We start from the raw sequence: 20,608 nt of genomic DNA, 5'->3' as shown, positions 1-20,608 counted from the left end.
ATAACCTGTCCTGGGCCCAGCACTTAGATGCAATCACAAGGAAGGCGCACCTGAGTCTTTACTTTCTTTTAGGTTAAAGAGTTTCATCTTGTCACTGAACATTCGGACAAACTTCTGCAGTTGTGCTGTTGAAAGTATCTTGACTGGCTGCATCATGGTCTGGTGTGGCAATTCGAATGCGCAGGAAGATAGGAAACTGCAGAGAGTAGTGGACTCTGCCCAGTACATCACAGGCACATCCCTCCCCACCATCAGTAGTGTCTACAGGAGGCGCTGCCTCAAGAAGGCAACATCCATCATCAGAGATCCCCACCATCCGGGCCATGCCATCGTCCCGCAGCTAACATTGGGCAGGAGGTACAGAAGCCTGAAGTCCCACACCAACAGGTTCAGGAACAGCTACTTCCCTTCATCCATTCGGTTCTTGAACCAACCTGAACAACTGTAATCACTGTAGTTTAGCAACACTGTGACGACTTGATCATTTTGCACTAAAATGGACTCTTTGTTTTGTTCTAATTGTGTTCTTTCATGTTATAATTGTGTTTAATTCATGTTTTTCTTGTGAATGCTGCTTATCTGATGCCATGTGCCTGTGATGCTGCTGCAAGTAAGTTTTTCACTGCACCTGTGCACACATGTGCATGTGACAATAAACTCGACTTTGATTTTTACTCATGCGTGTCTCAGTCCCTGTCTCTCAGGGGGATATCTGCACGCTGACGGTGTCTCTCAGTCCCTCATTCTCAGGGGGATCTCTGTACACTGACTGATGTCTCTCAGTTCCTCTCTTTTAGTGGGATATCTGTACACTGACGAGCGTATCTCACATCCTCTCCCTCAGGGGGTTGTGTGTAAACTGACTGCTGTTTCTTGGTCCTTCTCTCTCACAGGCATATACAGTGCCTCCCTATGAAGGGGATATCTGTACACTGACCGGTGTCTCTCAGTCCCTCTCTCTCAGGGGGATATCTGCACACTGACCGGTGTCTCTTAGTCCCTCTCTCTCAGGAGGATATCTGCACACTGACTGGTGTCTCTCAGTCCCTCTCTCTCAGGAGGATGTCTGCACACTGACCGGTGTCTCTCAGTCCCTCTCTCTCAGGGGGATATCTGCACACTGACCGGTGTCTCTCAGTCCCTCTCTCTCAGGAGGATATCTGCACACTGACCGGTGTCTCTCAGTCCCTCTCTCTCAGGGGGATATCTGCACACTGACCGGTGTCTCTCAGTCCCTCTCACTCAGGGGGATATCTGCACACTGACCGGTGTCTCTCAGTCCCTCTCTCTCAGGGGGATATCTGCACACTGACCGGTGTCTCTCAGTCCCTCTCTCTCAGGGGGAGATCTGCACACTGACCGGTGTCTCTCAGTCCCTCTCACTCAGGGGGATATCTGCACACTGACTGGTGTCTCTCAGTCCCTCTCTCTCAGGGGGAGATCTGCACACTGACCAGTGTCTCTCAGTCCCTCTCTCTCAGGGGGATATCTGCACACTGACCGGTGTCTCTCAGTCCCTCTCTCTCAGGGGGAGATCTGCACACTGACCGGTGTCTCTCAGTCCCTCTCTCTCAGGGGGAGATCTGCACACTGTTACAATATTGTTTGTTGACTTGTTTATTGGCTCCGCCTCCAATACTATAATTCCAAGTAAACTCATCACCAAACTCCGAGACCTGGGACTCAACACCTCCCTCTGTAATTGGATCCTTGACTTTCTGACCAACAGACCGCAATCAGTGAGGATAGGCAGCAACACCTCCGGCACGATTATTCTCAACACTGGTGCCCCACAAGGCTGCATCCTCAGCCCCCTACTCTACTCCCTGTGCACTTGTGACTGTGTGCCCAGATGCTGCTCTAACTCTATCGACAAGTTTGCAGATGATACCACCGTAGTGGGCAAGATCTCAAATAATGATGAGTCAGAGTACAAGAAGGAGATAGAGAGCTTAGTGACATGGTGTCATGTCAACAACTTTTTCCTCAATGTCAGGAAAACAAAAGAGCTGGTCATTGACTTCAGGAAGGGGGGTGGTGCACATGCTCCCGTCTACATCAACGGTGCTGAGGTCAGGAGGGTTATGAACTTCAGGTTCCTGGGAGTGAACATCACCAATAGCCTGTCCCGGTCCAACCATGTAGATGCCATGGCCAAGAAATCTCACCAGCGCCTCTACTTCCACAGGAGGTTAAAGAAATTTGGCATGTCCCCTTTGACCCTCACCGATTTTTATCGATGCACCATAGAAAACATCCTATCTGGATGCATCACAGCCTGGTACGGCAACTGCTCAGCCGGGGACTGAAAGAATCTACAGTTTGTTGTGGACAGCGCTCAGCACATCACAGAAACCAGCCTCCCCTCCACGGACTCTGTCTACACTTCCCGCTGCCTCGGTAAAGCAGCGAACGTAATCAAAGACACCACCCACCCTGGACATTCTCTCTTCTCCCCTCTCCCATCGGGCAGAAGATACAAAAGCCTGAAAGCACGTACCACCGGGCTCAAGGACAGCTTCTATCCTGCTGTTACAAAACTATTGAATGTTTCCCTAGTATGTTAAGATGGACTCTTCACCTCAGACTCTTGAGATTGTTATGACCTCGCACCTTATAGTCAACCTGCACTGCACTTTGAAGCTGTGACACTTTATTCTGCATTCTGCATTGTTTTACCCTGTTCTACCTCAATGCACTGGCCAATGAATTGATCTGTACGAACGGAATGCAAGACAAATTTTTCACTCTACCTCGGTACAAGTGACAATAATAAAGCAATTCCAATTCCACTGACTGGTGTCTCTCAGTATCTCTGTTCCAGGGGGATATCTGCACACTAACTGGTGTCTCTCTGTCTATCTGATCTGTGGGATATCTGTATACTGACCGGCATCAGTCAGTCCAGCTCTGTGAAGGGGATAACTATGCACTGACCAGTGCCTCTCAGACCTTCTCTCTCCAGAGTTATATCTGTATGCTTGACTGGTATCTCTCTGTCCCTCCCTCTCGAGGAATATCTGTTCAATGACTGGTGTCTCACAGTCCCTCTCTCCCAAGGGGCTGTGTGTTCATTTACTGGTTCCCCTCAGTCCCTCTCTCTCAGTGGGATATCTGGACAGTGACTGGTGTTCCCAGTCCCTGTCTCTTGAGGGAAATGTGTACACTGACTGGTGTCTCTCCGTCCCTCTCTCAGGGGGATATCTGTACACTGATCGATGTCTCTCAGTCCTTCTCTCTCAGGGGGATATCTGTGCGCTGATCAGTGTCTCTCAGTTCCCCTCTCTGTCCATTACACTATATTAAGATATCTTTACACTTACTGGTGTCTCTTATCCAAAGAGCCATACAGCACGGAAACCACACAGCACGGAAACAGGCCCTTCAGCCCAACTCACCCAGACTGACTAAGTTGCCCGAGTCAGTCCCATTTCCCTCCATTTTTCCCATATCCCTCTAAACCTTTCCTATCCATGTAACTGTCCAAATGTCTTTTAAATCTTGTATTTATCCCCACTTCTACCACTTCCTCCAGCAGATTGTTCGATCTGCTCATCAGCCTCCATGTGAAAAAGTGTGGTTTTGGACCCCCCCTCCCCTGGAGTATAGACTCTGGGTATTCCCCTTATCTATGCACCTCATGAATTTATAAACATCTGGAAAGTCTCCCCTCTGTCTTAGGGGGTTCTCTGTACACTGACCGGTGTCTCTCAGTCCCTCGCTCTCCACAGGGTATATTGAACCCTACAACTGAACACAGAGCACAAAGAACACAAGTATGATACAGACCGAAGCTCCCTCGACAGTGTTGCCTCACACACTCTTGGGACAAGGGAACCCCCACACCCTCTGCATCAGGTTCCTCCCGCTGACACTCACCAGATGTGGTTATGTTACAGACGTCCCGCAGCCGGATCTGTGCCATGCCCTCACTGACGGGGTTCCTGGCCTCACACCTGTACACAACGTCCTCCACCTCTGCTGTGTGATGAACCTCTACCGTCTCTCCGTGTTCCCAGAGGTGATGGGGGCTGTCCTTTCCCACAGCTTCTCCTCCCCTCCACCACCTGAAGCTGGTGTTGTCACCTGAGGTCACGGAGCAGGTCAGGGTGAGGTTGCAGGTTCCGGAAATGTTATGAACCGTGATGTGTGTTCCTGACACAGGCTCTGAGGTTGGGACGGAGAGATAAAAGATGAGTGAAGGAGATCCTTGTGGACACCTCGATCCCCAACTCCCCCATCTCGTCCCCAACAGTCCCGAGTGAACTTTAAGCCGATCCCAGCTCATTTCCACCCACCAGTTTAACCCTTCCCTCACCCTTCAGTTCAGCCAGTTGCTGCTGGAGGAAGTTCCCAGGTGGGCTGCGCCCTCTTTCCCAACCACTGCCCGCGCTCATCCACAAACTCTCCACCATGTCCTGTTTCTGGCTCTGTATCCCAGGAATTCTCTCCAGTTCCAGGTCTTTTGTCAGCCCTGTGAGTGGTCCCAGTGTCCCTTATACACTTGAGTGTGACCCAGCCCAGACCTGCCCTGAATCTGGTCCCACAGAAGACAGAGCCCATTTTATTCTGCCAGTCCCTCCACCTCCATTCTACCTGCCCAGACGGTGACTCCCCAGTGCTCGAGATGTCTTCCTTTTTCCCCTCCACCACAGCTGACGGGACTCTTCACTGTGTCTGTTCCACTTCTCCCACCTCTGACCTTACCCCCCTCTCTCCCACCAGAGGTAGTGGAGGATTTCCCTGGTCTTCACCTTCCACCCCACCAACCTCCATGTTCAAGGGATTTTCAGTTCCACCAACATCAACGAGGTCCCACCACTGGACACATCTTCTCCTCAAAGGGGAGGGGATGGGACCCTTCCCTCCGTGACTCCCTGATCCGCTCCTCCGTCCCCATCACCCACTCCCCTCTTACACTACTTTCCCCTGTAACCACAGGAGGGGCAACACCTGACCTTTCACCTCTTCCCTCCCTTCCATCCAGGGACCAAACGTCCCATCAGGTGAAGCAGTGATTCACTTGCCCTCCTTCCAACCCAGTGCCCGGTGTTGAGTGTTCACACTGGGGTCTCCTCTACACTGTAGAATCCAGACGCAGATGAAATGATCACCTTGCAGAATACGGCCATTCAGGCACAAGGGTCCCCCTGACTTTCCAGACGCTCTCACTTTCATTCTCCGTCCCACTCCCACCCTGACCTCTGTGCCTTTGGCTTCTGACATTATTCCAGTGAGGACCAGCGTTAGGGCCAGATCCCACCTTCCACCCAGACCTCATGCAGTCACTGGGACTCAGTAATAAATGCCGCACTGTCACAGCTTCAGATGATGCCAGAACTGTGCAGAATATCACAGTGCGGTCACAGCAGGGAGGAGGCCATTCAGCCTGTTGTCCAGACTGGTGCCATGGAGGAGCAAACCAGTCCGTCCCGTCCTCCCCCATCTCCCCACACCCTCCCCCCTCTCTCCACACTCCACACTCTCCCCCCTCTCCCCACACACCACACATCCCTCATCTCCCCACATCCCACACTCACCCCTCTCCCCATACCCCACACCTTCCCTCCTCTCCTCGCACCCCACATCCTCCCCCGTCTCCCCACACCACCCCCCTCACCTTCCCTCCTCTCCCCACACCTTACACCCCATCAGGCTTATTCAAGACACCCAACACTACCTCTTTCTTTCTCACAAATGCTCTGGCATTTCAGGACACTCCACTCTGATCTCACCATCCTCCACATCCTTTCTTTAAACTCAGAGGGGCCCTGTTTCTTGCTCGCTTTTAAGTCACCGGGAACCTACTCCCCACTCCATTTAAACTCACCGCTGAACTCTTTCCCCGATCCTTATAAACTCACCAGGTCCCTGTTTCCTGCTCCCTTTAACCTCACCGGGACCCTGTTAGCTGCTCTCTTTAATTTCACTGCAACCTTGTTTCCTGATCCCTTTCATTTCACAGGGACTCTGTTTCAACTCACCAGGGCCCTTTTTCCACTCCCTTCAAACTCACTAGGACCCAGTTCCCCTCTCGTAAACTCACCAGGTCCCTGCATCTGGCTCCCTTTAAACTCATGAGGACCCTGTTTCTGACACATTTTAAACTTTCCGGGACCTTATTTCTCACTCACTTTAATCTCACTGGCACCCCCTGTCCCACACCACTTAGTTAACAGCAGGACCATGAACAGCACTGATGTACAGAGGGATCTTGGGATGCAAGTCCAGGGTTCCCTGAAAGTGGTCATGCAAATAGATAAGAGTAGTGGAAAATAGATAGAAAGTGGCCCAGTCTCCTGGGATGTGGTGGGTGTGTCCCCCAGCCTGGCACTGCCTCAGCCCCACTACACTGGGACTGTGACCCCCAGCTCTGGACACTGGCAGTCAGTGGGGTTCAGTAAACGGGAACGCACGGGATCTGCCCTCACCCATTAATTAGGGGTGTTTCAGGAACTGGTGAAACCTGGGCCCCTCCGCGGCAGTCTCACTCACCGTACACCTCCAGCCGCACCGTCATTATATTTTCAGCTCCTGAACCTGTTGTAACAGTCACCTCATAATCACCAGCATCCTTTCTCCGTAGATCACGGATTTCCAGAATGAAGTTCCTGGGATGAAGAGTTACCCGTCGCTTGTACTCCACAGTACCGAAGTATTCAGTTTTCCCGTTTGAGTATTGTGCTCTTCTGCTTCTGAGTGATATCTGTCTCCACACAACCTCATGAACGTCTGGTCCAACTGGGATCCCGGGAGGTAAGGAGACCGAGTGTCCCCGAGCTCCGTTCACAGTGGGAGGGGGAGCCCCAGTCCCAGCTGAGGAGACAAGAGGAGGCAGTCAGCAGTTGAGCTCAGTGACTGGAGGAGGAATCGGAGCTGGGATAACCACAGACACAGGAGCAGGCCATGCGGCCCATCGTCTGGCTCCTGGCCCTGTGAGGGACCCGGCCCACAGTTCCTACATCACACAGAGACCAGGCCCCCTGCCCCAGACCACACCTCACCTCCCCAGGTGGTTCCCTGCACCGGCTGCCCCAGCACACTCTGTACCGTCTGACCATTGGCTGCTGCTCGGACCTCCCGTGACAGGCTGTGAGTGGGGGTCCCAGTGAATGTCTCTGTGTGAGGAGTCCTCCCCCTCTACAATGGGACCTGGGGTGGAAACGGCTGCTGTGGACCTTCAAGAATAGGAGGAAGAGGCAGAAGAAGTGAAGACAACAGAGGAGACGGTCAGCATGAAGCTGGGGGCACGAGGTGAGGTGGGGTCCCGCTGACATTTGAACATTCGCTCAGTGTCAGTGTGGGGACGGAGCTGCAGGAATTTCCCACCTGAGACAACTTCACGGTGCTGTGATTCCCCCACCAGAGAGACACAGACAATACCGAGATGCTGTATCCCAGGGACAGGATTGTCCAAGTCCAATGTCTCTGACGGTTGCGGACCAGGTGACTGAGGTGGGGATGGAGACCAGAGGAAGTTGAAAGTGTGAAAGGAACAAGTCCACATGTGGAAAGAGAGTCGACTTGCAGACATGTGGATGGCCGTAGGATCGAAGCAACGTATGGAAAGTTTACGAAGAAATGTATCATCAGGTGCCTCATGAGATGGTCGACAGCAATAACTCCAGAGACCAACAGTTGCAGAAGGACTCCCCAAGTCTCCGACTCAGAGAAGAACTCGCCACGTCGAACCTTGACCAGGTTCATCCAGAGCAGGTCACATCAGAATCCACTTAATGAGTTTCTGAAGCTAACTAAAGTTATGTAACTAAAGCTTTAATGAAGATTTTCGGTGCTACGTGGGGAATGTGTTGCTTCAACTCATCACAATTAAGAAAGAAATACAGTTAATAGGCAGAGTCACTGCCTGGTGCGGTTTGTCCTGTGCTGCACTGAATTGGGTTTAATTGACAACACTGCACACAACAGTCCAGTGCAGCAAGTTTTGGGCAGGTTTCTGGTGTCCTGAGGAGTCCATGTTCTCTGAATAGAGTCACAGAAACAGGCCCTTCGGCCCAACTGGTCCATGCTGACCAAGATGCCAATCCAAGCTGGTCCCGTTAGCCCGCATTTGGTCCATATCCCACTAAACTTTTCCTGTCCATGTACATGTCTCAGTACCTGTTAAATGTTGTTAGTGTACCTGCTTCAACCACTTCCTCTGGCAGCTCATTCCGTATACTGACCACTGGGTGAAAAAGTTGCCAAGTAAACCTCTCCTCCCTCCTTCAATTTATGCCTTCTAGTTCTTGATTTCACAACCCTGGGAAAAAGATTGTGAGCATTCACCCTGTCTGTGCCCCTCATGATTTTATACACCTCTGCAAGAGCACCCCTCATTCTCCTACACTGCAATGAAAACAGTTCCAATCTGCTCAATCACTCTTCCTAACTTAGTCTCTTGAGTCCAGTCAACATCCTCATAAATCTCCTCTGCACTCTTTCCAGCTTCATGGCATCTTTCCTAGAGCAGGGTGACCAAAACTTGAACACAATATTCCAAATGCGATCTCACCAACATCTTGGACAACTGCAAGATAACTTCCCAACTTCTATACTCAGTGCCCTGACTGATAAAGGCCAGCATGCAAATCACTTTTCTTACCACCCTGTCCATCTGTGACTCCACCTTCAGAGAACAATGTATTGTACTCCTAGTTCCCTCTGTTCTACAACGCTCCCCAGGATGCCACTGTTCCCTGTGAGTACTACCCACATTTGTTGTCCCAAAATGCAACACCTCGCACTTACCTGAATTAAACTCCATTGGCCATTCCTTGGTCCACTTACCCAGCTGATCAAGGTCCCTCCGTAAACCCTGATAACCATTTTCACTATCAATGACACCACCTACTTAAGTGTCATCTGCAAACTTACTGACTATGCCTTGTACAATCTCATCCAAATCGTTGATAAAGATGACAAATAACGATCTGAAAAACAACATGTTGCCTTCTGCTTACTACCATCAAGCCAGTTATGTATCCCATGAGCCAGGTGTCCCTGGATTCCATACAATCTAACTTTCAAAATCAGCCTAACATGTGGAACCTTATCAAAGGCCTCACTGAAGTCCATAAAGACAACGTCTACCACCCTGGCCTCATCGACCTTCTTGGTTAGTTCTTCAAAAAACTCAATAAAATTCATGAGACATGAACTCCCGTGCACAAACCCTTCACTCTAACAGGACCATGTAGACCTAGAACTGTTATCTCACTTAAAAAGCCTCCCACTTGCCAGATGTCCCTTTGCCCACAAACAACCTACTCCAGTTCACCTTTGCAAGTTCCTGTCTAACACCATCAAAATTTGCCTTGCCCCAATTTAGAACTTCAACTTGAGGACCAGATCTGTCCCTTTCCGTAACTAGTTTAAAACTAATAGAACTATGGTCACTGGTCCCAAAGTGCTCCTCCTCTGACTCCTCAGTCAACTCCCTGACCTATTTCCCACGAGTAGGTCGAGCTTTGCACTCCCTCTGTTAAGGCCTTCTATATATTGCCTGAGGAAACTTTCCTGAACACACGTAACAAATTCCACCCCAGCTAAGCCCTTAGCACCATGTCAGTCCCAGCCTATAGAAGGAAAGTTAAAATCCCCTGCTATGACAACCCTATTATTCTTGCAATTTTCTGCAAACTCCTTGCATATTTGTTCCTCTAAGTCCCGTTAACTATTAGGGGTCCTATAGTATAATCTCCACAACGTGACCATCCCTTCTTATTTCCCAGCTCCACCCATAACGCCTCACTGGACGATCCCTCAGTAATTTCATCTCGGGCCACTGCCGTGACGTTCTATTTGGTCAGAAATGCAAATCCCCCTCCTCACATTCCTCCACCTCTATCCCACCGATAGCACCTGTACCCTGGAATATTTGGCTGCCAGTCCCGTCCCTCCCATAGCCATGTTTCTGCAATGGCGATCATATTCCAGTCTAATGCAGCTATCCAAGCCCTGAGTTCATCCGCCTTACCTGCCAGGCCTCTTGCATTGAAATAAATGCAGCTTAATCCAACGGTCTTTCCTCGCTCCCTGCCATGCTGCTTCCTGTCTTGTCCACTGACCCGACTGGCATTGAATTCTGTCTCAGCTTCCAGCCTCCCATATGCCTCACTTCTGCTTTGGATACCACCCCCTGCCGATCCAGTTTAAACCCTCCCTTGTAGTACGAGCAAATCTGCCCACCAGGATATTGGTCCCCCTCCAGTTCAGGTGCGACCCATCCCTCTTGTACAGGTCACCTCTGTCCCGCAAGAGATCCCAATGGTCCACAACTCTGAATCCCTGCTCCTCACCAACTCTATGCCATATCCTTCTATTTTCACCCTCACCAGCTCGTGGCACTGGGAGTAATGCAGAGATTACAGCCCTCGAGGTCTTGCTTTTTAACCTCTTCCCTAACTCCTTACATTCACTCTGCAGAACCTCATCCCTTTCTCCACCCATTTCATTTGTGCCAACGTGCAACACGACCTCTGGCTGCTCCCTTTCCCCCTTGAGAATGTTCTGCAGCCGCTCCCAAGACATCCCGGACCCTGGCACCGCGGAGCCAACACACCATCCTGGAGTCCCTTTTGCAGCCACAGAATCTCCTGTCTGCCCCCCAACTATCGAGTCTCCTATCACTGGAGTCCTTTCTGCCTTCAACCTTCCAGTCAAGAAGGTAAACAACATGTTGGCCTTTACTGCAAGGGGGTCGGAGTTGTAAAATGGGGAGGTTTTGCTGCGATTGGACAGGGTGTTGGTGAGGCCACACCTGGTGCACTGTGGTCCCCTAACCTGAGAAAGCATCGAGAAGCATTGGAGGAAGTCCAAAGGAGGTTCACCAGGCTCATTACTGGGATCAAGCTGCTCCTATCGAGAGAGGCTGAAGAGTTTGGGTCCGTATTCTCTGGAGTTTAGCAGAATGAGGGGTAACCCTATTCAAACACATTAGATCCTGCGGGGTGGCCGGGTGTGGCAGGGTAGGTGTTGGGATGCTTACACCAGTGGGAGAGTCAAGATCAGGGACCAGTCATTTAAAACGTAGGGAGGCAGAAATGTCTCCTCGCAGAGGGCGGTGAATCTCTGGAACTCTCTGCCCTGACGAGTGGTGGAGGCTGGATCACTGGATGTACATGAAGTGGAGCGGGGTAAATATTTGACAGATCGAGGAGTTGAAGCGTGTGGAGAGATGGCACAGGTGAGGCCAGCATAGATCAGCCACGATCACACTGAATGGTGGGTCAGGCTTGAGGGGCCAAATGGCCCCTTCCTGCTCCTGTTGTCTTGTGTTTATTGCGTGTCCCCGGAAAGGGAGCTCACGGTGTCCACTGGCTCAATGGATACCTGCTGAGTGGGTGGGCCCTGCGTGGTCTGGGGTACATTTTGGGTGTAGAAGTCGGTGTTTGAACACTTTTTACAAAGTTCTTTTAAAATGAAACAAAACTAAAACTCCCCACAAAATGAGGTGCAGATATAAAGGGCAGAACAGCCCAGACTGGAGCCCACCCATTCCCCCTGTGGAGGGGGAGCTGAATCTGCCGTCAGCTGGAGACAGTGGTGCTGAGAGTGGAGCGGGAGGACCCAGGGTAATCCCTCACACATGGGTGCTGGTGTGGGAGAGAGAAGACAGGACCGGCTCACACAGACAGGAGGGGGACATTGATGTAACCGAGGTGGGAGTCTGACACCGAAGGAATGTGCTGGGATTGGGGACAAGTGACTGCAGATGCTGGAGTCTGGAGCTATTTTTTCACATAACATTTCTTTTGATTCCAGTAATGCTAAATTAGCTCATGAAACACCGATAGGTGGGAAAGTAAATTGTGAAGAGAACATCAGACAACAAAACAGTTGAATTCCGATAATCCGGTTTCCGATTCTCTGAAAATTCTCATGGTTCAGGAGCTGGATCACTGGGTGCTGATTCCTTTGATACACCGGGGTCCCAGTTCCCACACCCCCTTTCAGTTGACCGGTTTACTGTAAACATTTATTTTCCTGCTGTGTAAAGGCTGAAAAAGTGAATTAAAAATGTGTTGCAGCATCAACAGGTTGAGAGACGCTGGAACTCTGTTCTTCAGAGGATGGTGATGCAGAGACTTTGAGTGTTTCTGAGGGAGCAGGTGAGAGATTCTCAATACCACAGTGGGTGAAAGGTTACTGGAGGGTGACCACAATATCCTGAGGTTCCAGTCACATCAGCCATGAGCTTATTAAATAGGCGAGCAGGCTCAAGGGGCCGAGTGGCCTGCTCTCTGAAGCCCAGTTAGGGTTTCATGGAACAGAGAGCAGTACAGCCAAGGAACAGGCCCTTCGGCCCAACATGTTCCTGCTGATCATGATGCCAATTTCACCCAATCCATTTGCCTGCACTTGGGCTCCATCCCTCCATTCTCTGGCTGTCCATGTGCCCGACTCAATGCCTCTTAAACGTTGCTGTCGGATCTGCTTCATCACTTCCCCCTGATGGCGCTTTCTGGGCACCCACCATTCTCAATGTGAAAAAACTTGCCTGCACATCTCCTTTAAACGTTCCCCTCGTTCACCTTCAGCCTAACTCAACCTGTATTTGACATTTCCACCCTCGGGAAAAGACTGTCGACCCTGTCTATGCCTTTCATATTTTATAAATTTCTGTCAGGTCTCCCCTCAGCCTCTGACGCTCCAGGAAAACAATTCACGTTTGTCCAACCTTTCCTGGGAGCTGAAATGTTGCAAACCAGACAACATGCACCCTCTCCACATCCTTCCTGTAATGTGGTGACCAGAACTGCACGCAGTGCTCCAAATGTGGCCTAACCAAAGGTTCATACAGCCGTAATGTGACTGTCTGATTTTATATTCAACGTCTGACCAATGACGGCAAGTATGACATGAACCTTCTTTAGCACCCTATCTCCTTGCATGGTCACTTTCAGTGAACTGTGGCCTTGTACCCCAAGATCCCTCAGTCCATCAGTGCTCCTGAGGCTTCTGCCATTTACTTTATACTTTCCTCTTACATTTGACCTCCCAAAATGTAACACCTCCCACTTGTCGGGATGAAACTGCATCTGCCATTTCTCCACCCAAGTTTCCACCTGGGCTGTGTCCTGCTGTTTCCTTTCACAACCTTCCTAACTGCCTTCAATTCTCCCAATGTCTGTGTCATCTGCAGACTGACTAGCCAGCCTGCCCACGTTATATATCTTTAAATATATGTATAACATATATCACAAACAACAGAGGTCCCGACGCCAATCCCTGCGGAACACCACTGGTCACACACCTCCTGTCAGACAACACCCCTCCACCACTCCCCTCTGTCCTGTATGGCCAAGTCAATTTTATATTAAACTTACCAAGTCACCATGGATCCCCTGTGACTCAACCTTCTGGATCAGCCGACCATGAGGAACCTTGTCAAATGCTTTACTAAACTCCCTGAGGACTTGGCACTACCCTCATCCATCAACTTCGTTTCCTTCTCGGTGCAACTTGGCTCCAGACCTCATCACAGCCTCGATCCAAACACGGACCAAAGAGCTGAGGAGAAGTGTCTTCACTCAGAGGCGGTGAAGCTGTGGGATTCACTGCCACAAGAGGACTGTGCAGACCACGGCACTGAATGCCTGTCAGTGGGAGACAGAGAACATTCCAGATGTAAAAGGCATTGAGGGGACGGGGAGAGAACGGGAATATGGTCTTAAGAGAGGGGATCAGCCACAATTGTATGGAATAGTAGAACAGGTTCAAAGGGCAGAATGGCCCATTCCTGCTCCTATTTCCTGTGTTTCTATTTGACCAAATGTGGCACAAAGAGGCCTGATCAACCTGGTCAGTGACATCGAAGGGACCCACTCCCGGGGCGGGTCACACCTTGCACCAAGGAAGACGATGTGTCTGTTGGAGGCACAGGGTTGGTGGGATCAGGAGATGAGCGGCTCAAAGATTGGTGGCAGGGGTGGGTTTCAACTGGTTGGGCACCAGTCCTGGGGAAGGAGGGAGCTGTTGCATTGGGACTGACCACACCTGACCCAGGCTGGGACCAGAGTTCTGGTGAATCAAGGAACTGGGAAGGTAAAGAGGGCTGGAAACTACATAAGGAGTCAGTGGGTGTGGGGGATGTTGGGGAAAGCCCCAGTGGAGATGAAGACAATGGGAAGGGAGCTCTGGTGAATAAAGGGTTACTCTCTCTTTCTCTCTACTGTTAAGCAGCTTGAACCTGCTTGTGAAGCTTAGCAACTCCTTATCAGCTAAACTTGAGCTTCAAGGCCACAAGAACAAGGTTGTTTGTGACTGTCTGTGAAAGATGTGTTAACCTGTCTGGGACCAATGGTAGTGTGAGCTGGTCAAGCATACCCAAATATGGGTATGCCAGTGTAGTAGGTGGACACCCACCAGGGAATAATATATCTAAGTTTGTCAGCGCTTTGTATTCCTTGCATCGGGCCAAGTGCAAGGAAGAGCAGCAATGACTGTTTGCTCCTCCATGTACCCCCACTCCCACTAGCGTTAAACTAATAAAGCATTAATCGTAAGTTCTGTGGTTTTTCTGTTGTCTGATTTATTACAGAGCACGGGTCGACTTTTACAGAGAGAAATCTGGATGGTAAAGCGAAAGGACAAGAAAGCAGTGCACACCAGTCAGGCACATTGTGTCAGGAAGGGACAGAGCACACAGACACAGGAGGGCCCTAACTAATAGAGTCTGGGGAAGGTACAATGGACCCAAGGTCAATAGGACCAGAAAACTGCCGAGGTGTCGCAAGATGTTAAAAAGTCAAAAGTACAAGCGCTGTATCTGAATGTACGAGGCATCCACAGTGGGTGGATGAACTAACGGTGTCAATGGATGGAAACAGATCCAATGTGAGTGGTGTTGCAGGGACCTGGCAGCAGGATAACTTGAAGCTGGGAGCTGAATATCCAAGGATATTCCAGATTTGGGAAGGATGTGGAGATGGGAAAAGGTGGGTTGGGATTGTCACCAAGGATAAAATCAGAGCAATAGCGGGAAAGGATATTGGCTCAGAAAATCAAGGTGTGGAATCGGTTTCCAGGCGACCACTGTGTTCCAGCCGTGTGGGTGATGGGAATTCACCGTCACAGAAATCACAAATCACTGCCCAAAAACCTGAGATACGAGATAACATTCACTCTCGCAAAATCTGTGTGTCAATTTTTGTTTTACTTTCAGCTCCCATTTCTTGACGCATGCACAGACAATGTGGCTTTGTGTCCCAGGAAACTGCGATACGGATGGTTTCCTGGGAATGCAGCCCTCCCGTAATGCAGGAGTCACCTGTACAATGTTCAGCAGGTACAATTACAACGTTAAGCTGCAGGGAGGGTGGGGGAGGGGGAGGGGGAGGCCTGGTGTCGGTGGGCCCACACCATGTCTGTCATTTGGTGGGATATGTGGAACAGTCGCTCTTCCAGTCCTCCCCAGACCCACTCCCTCAACTCTTCTACCGGTACATCGATGACGGCATCGGTGTTGCCTCCTGCACTCATGTTGGACTCAACAATTTCATTACTTTTGCTGCCAAGCTCCACACTGGGCGCACCGTCACACAGTCAGTCTCTTGACTCTTCCCTTTCCTGAACCTCTGTCTCAACCTCAGCAGCTTAACAAGCTACTGACATCCATCACAAGCTTACTGACTCCCACTGCTCTCTCAGCTACGCTTTGTCTCACTCTCTGTTCCACTCTCCCACTTCCTGCGATTCCCGATGATGATATTTTCCATAAAGGTGCCTCTGGAATGTCTTCCTTCTTCCTGAACCATGGCTTCCCCTCTACCATTGTTAGCAAAGCCCCTGACCACATCTCATCCATTTCCCATACCTCTGCTCTCACCCTCTCTCCTCCAGGACAGAAGAAGGACAGAGTTTCGCTGCCCTCACCTTCCACCCCACCAGCCTCCACATTCATCAGGTCAAGTCCCCAGAATTTGCACCACTTTCAATGAGATTCCACCAGCAGACACACCTTTCCCTCCCCTTTCCGCATTTCAAGACACCGTTCCCTTCTCCCTGGTCCACTCTTCCGTTCCCACTGACCACCCCCCTTATGACACTTTCCCTTCAACCACAGGCAGTGCAACACCTGTCCTTTCATCTCTTCCCTTCCCACCGTCCAGGGGCAAGAACAGTCTTTCCAGGTGGAGGAGTGATTCAATCTGGCGAACTGCATCTGGTGTTCCCAATGTGGTCTCCTCTGTGGAAACCAGACACAGATTGGACGATCACTTTGTGAGGCACCCGGGTTCAGTCTGCAGGAATGACGCTGAGCTTCCTGTTAGCTGCCACTTTAATTCTCCATCCCACCCCCACCCTGACCTCTCGGTCTGTGGTTCCCTGTACTGTCACATTGAGGCCCAACACAAGCTTGGGGAACAACACATCTTCTGTCTGACACATTGCAACCTTCCGGACTCAGTACTGAATTCTACAACTTCAGGTCACCTGATTCCTGTTTGGATCAGTCGTCCACCTGAGTCCTTGCAGCGTTTTTTTTTAACCTCTTTTTCCTTTTTTTCCTCTTGGACTGGAGGACGTGCCCAGCCTGAACTGCGGGGCACGTCTTCCTGGTCTGTACTTCATTCCCCTGCATTCTTTTGTCAAAGTTCTCACTCTCGATTAGCAGGTTTGTGGGATACACCAAAACTGGTTATCTAATGAACAGTGAAGAAGGTTAGCTAACTGCAGGGGCTGAGGATTGGCAAATGACTTTCAATCCCCATAAATGTGAGGTATTGCATTTTGGGAGATCAAACCAGGGTAGGACTTATACAGTGAATAGTCGGGCCGTGGGGAGTGTTATGGAACAGAGGGACTTAGGAATGCAAGGGCACAGTTCACTGAAAGCGGCGCCACAGGTAGATAGGGTGGTGAAGAAGGCATTTGGCACGCTGGCCTTCATCAGTCAGGGCATTGAACAGAGGAGTTGGAAAGTTTTGCTGCGGTTATATAGGATGTTAGTGAGGCCGCACTGGAGTATAGTGTGCAGTTTCGGTCATCCTGTTATAGGAAAGATGTTATTAAACTAGAAGGAGTGCAGAAAAGATTTACCAGGATGTTGCCCAGACTTGGGGGCCTGAGTTACAAGGAGAGGTTGTGTATACTGGGACTTTATTCCATGGAATGTAAGAGATTCAAGGATGACCTGGTAGAGGTATATAAGATCATGAGAGGCATAAACAGGTTGAAAGCACACAGTCTTCTTCCCAGAGATGGGGTGTAAAAACAAGAGGCCACACGACTAAGACCAGAGGCAAAAGATTTATAAAGGGACGTCAGGGGCAGCTTCTCCACACAAAGGGTGGTGGGTATTTGGAATGAGCTGCTAGAAATAGTGGTTGAGGCGGGCACATTAGCAACATTTAAAAGCCATCTAGATAAGTCCATGGATAGGAGAGGTTTAGAGAGCTACGGACCAAACGTGGGCAGATGGGAGCAGCTCACTGGGCAACACAGTCGGCATGGATGAGTTGAAGGGCCTGTTTCCATGCTGGGAGACTCTATGACTCAATGACCCTGTGACTTTATGGACCAGATCAACAGTCTCTCTGCAGAGAGAGAGGAAACCAGCACCAGGTTGTCTGACTGGGGTTGCCTGTTAACCCATCTCCACCCCTTTTCTGCCCCCCAGTCCCTCCCTCCAACAATCCTTCCCACCCCACTTCCCCATCGTGATCCCTTCCCATGAAACTTTCCAGATCTGAGCTCAGTTCCTGGGTTCTGAGGGGTTCTAGGCCATGTGTCCAATTCTACATCCCTGCCAATCCTTCCCCATCCTTTGAGCAACCGGACATCCGTTTCTCGAGCTTCGTGTCTAGAATTAGCAGCAGAGTGGTTGTGTGGTTACAGACTGACCCAATCCTCTGTCCCAATACCCACTAATAACCAAGCTTCTCTTGTTCTGTATCTAACCCGTTTCCTGGGAGGGTCTGACGGGACAGTGTGGAGCGAGATTCATTCTGTATCTAACCAATGCTCACCTTGTCCTGATGTGTGTGGGGGACAGTGTACACCAGTGAGTGGGTGTGTGGGGACAGTGTATCCCAGTGACTGGGTGAGTGGGGACTGTATACCCATCTGCACAGCGTCTACTGTCGAGGGCGGACTCTCTTGATGGAGATCTCCACCAGAGATCGTCACCTCCTCACCTCCGGTTGACAGACAGAGAATAACAGGGTGTTCATCCACCAGTTGAGGGCAGGGAGTGGAGAGTGTTGGAGCAGTCTGTGGGAACCCCCACCCCAGTGGGGAACGGCACGGAGGACATTGCTGAAGGGTGGCTCACGTTGTGTGGGACCGGCTCCCAAGGAGAGTTTTGGGGCCCGGTGCAACGAGCAGTTCCAGCTGAGCGGGAACTAGCTCGGTTGGGGTTGCTCCGCACCCTTGACCCCTCTTGACACCCAGAGCAATGTGGCTTCAGGGCTTCAGCTGCGTCCTGGTAGCTCACACTTCCACCGTCTGGCCTGTTCCTACACCTGGTTACCCTGACAGGTTTATAAACCGGTTCACCGACACAGGCTGCCTTTCATTTTGCCGTCCGATGAGTCTGTTCTCCATGGACTACGCAAGGTTTGTGGCCCCTCCTTTAGTACCTGAAAGGGCTGCCCCACTGCTTCTGGCTGCACTTCAGCCCTGTGGTCAGTGAGCTCAACATTGTTTCCCTCGTTCACTGTTTCTTCCCAAATGCAGCATCTCACACTTGGAGCAGAGATTTAGTCAGCGTGGAGACAGGCCCTTCAGCCCATCAGGTCCATGCCGACCACCAGCCACCCACTTGCACTGATCCAATGCAAGTCACATTTTTATTCTCCATTGGCCATTTCTCTGCCACCTGACCAGACCACCTCTATCTCCCTGCAACATACAACATACGTACAACATGTCTCCTTTCATACAACAAAGCAAGGGATGGAATACTGAGCCCTGTGGGTCCCACTGGTAATAGCTCCGGTCACACAAACATCAGTCACGCATTCCCCTTTCCTTCCTCCCACTGAGCCCAGTTCAGATCCAATCTGCCGCTCTCCCTCGGGTCCCATGGGCTTTTACTATCTGCACCAGGCTGACCTGTGGGACCTTGTTGAAAGCCTTGCGAAGTTTCTCTCTCTGTGAGGTAACCGTCTCTCCTTTGCCCTGACAGTCTGTTGGAATAGCGAGCACGGCGAGAGTTTGGAGATGTTTGTTTTATTTATCAAAGAGCTGATGGGTCTGAACGCCCAGAGCCCCTGTGGTGGTCGGGAGCTGCTGTCAGGGTGTGATGAGCTGGTCCTCACAGTGAACGTGTTTGGTCAAATGCTGCATCAGATGGCGGCAGGAAGTGGTTGAGGCAGTGAAACAGAGAGACATGTCTAAAGTGAGAGAGAAAATACACATGGACGGGAGGGGGGAGGGGACACGGCGTGGTGGCAGCGTGGCAGCAGGTAGTGCTGCTGCTTCCCACATTTCAAAGACGTTCCAAAGACGTGGGCAGCACGGTAGTGTGGCAGTTAATGCAATGTTATCACAATGCCAGTGACCTGGGTTCAATTCCAGCCGCTGTCTGTAAGGAGTTTGTACGTTCTCCCCGTGTCTGCGTGGGTTTCCTCTGGGTGCTCCGGTTTCCTCCCACATTCCAAAGACGTACGGGTCAGGAAGTTGTGGACATGCTATGTTGGTGCCGGAAACATGGCGACACTTGCGGGCTGCCCCCAGCACATTCTCAGACTGTGATGATGAACACAAAAGACGCATTTCACTGTGTGTTTCCATGCACACGGGACTGATAAATAAATATTAAATAATACACGTGGGTTGGTAGGTTAATTGACGACTGTAAACTGCCCCTGGTGTGTAGGTGAGGGGTAGAACCTGGGGGAGTTGATGGGACCACGGGAGGAATGAAATGAGATGGGTGAAAATTGGTGCCTGATGATCGGTGCTCACTCAGTGGATCAAAGGGCCAGTTTCTGTGCTGTTTGACCCCATGGCAAACTGACAGACAGAAGCCAGGGTGAAGGGACAGGCAGTCAGACAAAGAGCTTTATGGATGGATACAGATACAAAGATATTCTCAAGTGAGAGAGACTGAGAGCTCAAGAAAGACTGGGTAAACGAAAGAACAAGAGAGAGGGAGGGAGGGAGAGGTCAGTGTTCTGATTCAGGGCGTGGACAAGTAGAGAGTCGAGGAGTGACCATGATGGACAGAAGGGTCTTTACATTCACTCAACAAGACCCAGACACATCTCAGATACTTTTAAGATTTATTTATTAGTCACATGTACATCGAAACACACAGTGAAATATGCCTTTTTGCGTTACTGGAAATGTGCTGGGGGCAGCCCGCAAGTGTCACCACCCTTCCGGCGCCAACATAGCATGCCCACAGCTCCTCACCTGTACGGCTTTGGAATGTGGGAAGAAACCAGGGTACCCAGAGGAATCCCACACAGACACATGGGGAGAATATACAGCTAGTGGTTGGAATTGAACCCGAATCACTGGCGCTGTAATAGCGTTATGCTAACTGCTACAGTACTGTGCTGCCGATACTGCTCTATACTCAAATTCCATCATTAAGATCAGGTCTTGTCCACAGAAGCAGCAATGACAGAGGCACAGAGGAGGGAGGGGTCCC

General features: G+C 50.6%; 1 protein-coding gene across 4 annotated transcripts in view; it reads right to left on the bottom strand.

Annotated features, from left to right (window-relative positions):
* Positions 1–20,608, bottom strand: part of LOC127580904 (SLAM family member 5-like) — a 665,368-nt gene that overhangs the window by 81,076 nt on the left and 563,684 nt on the right. For 2 of the 4 annotated variants that reach the window (XM_052034882.1, XM_052034883.1), the window contains exons 3-4: positions 6,496–6,816; positions 3,880–4,167 (exon numbers count right to left, since the gene is read on the bottom strand). The exons of the other annotated variants lie outside the window; for them this stretch is intronic. In XM_052034882.1, the coding sequence (XP_051890842.1) occupies positions 3,880–4,167; positions 6,496–6,816 (609 nt within the window). The remainder of the gene's footprint in view (positions 1–3,879; positions 4,168–6,495; positions 6,817–20,608) is intronic. 4 annotated transcript variants of the gene reach the window in all.

This window comes from Pristis pectinata, chromosome 20, assembly GCF_009764475.1.
Source record: "Pristis pectinata isolate sPriPec2 chromosome 20, sPriPec2.1.pri, whole genome shotgun sequence".
NCBI classification, from domain to species: Eukaryota; Metazoa; Chordata; class Chondrichthyes; order Rhinopristiformes; family Pristidae; genus Pristis; species Pristis pectinata.
Note: the sequence above shows the minus strand (reverse complement) of the source record. Positions and strands in the feature narration are given on the sequence as shown.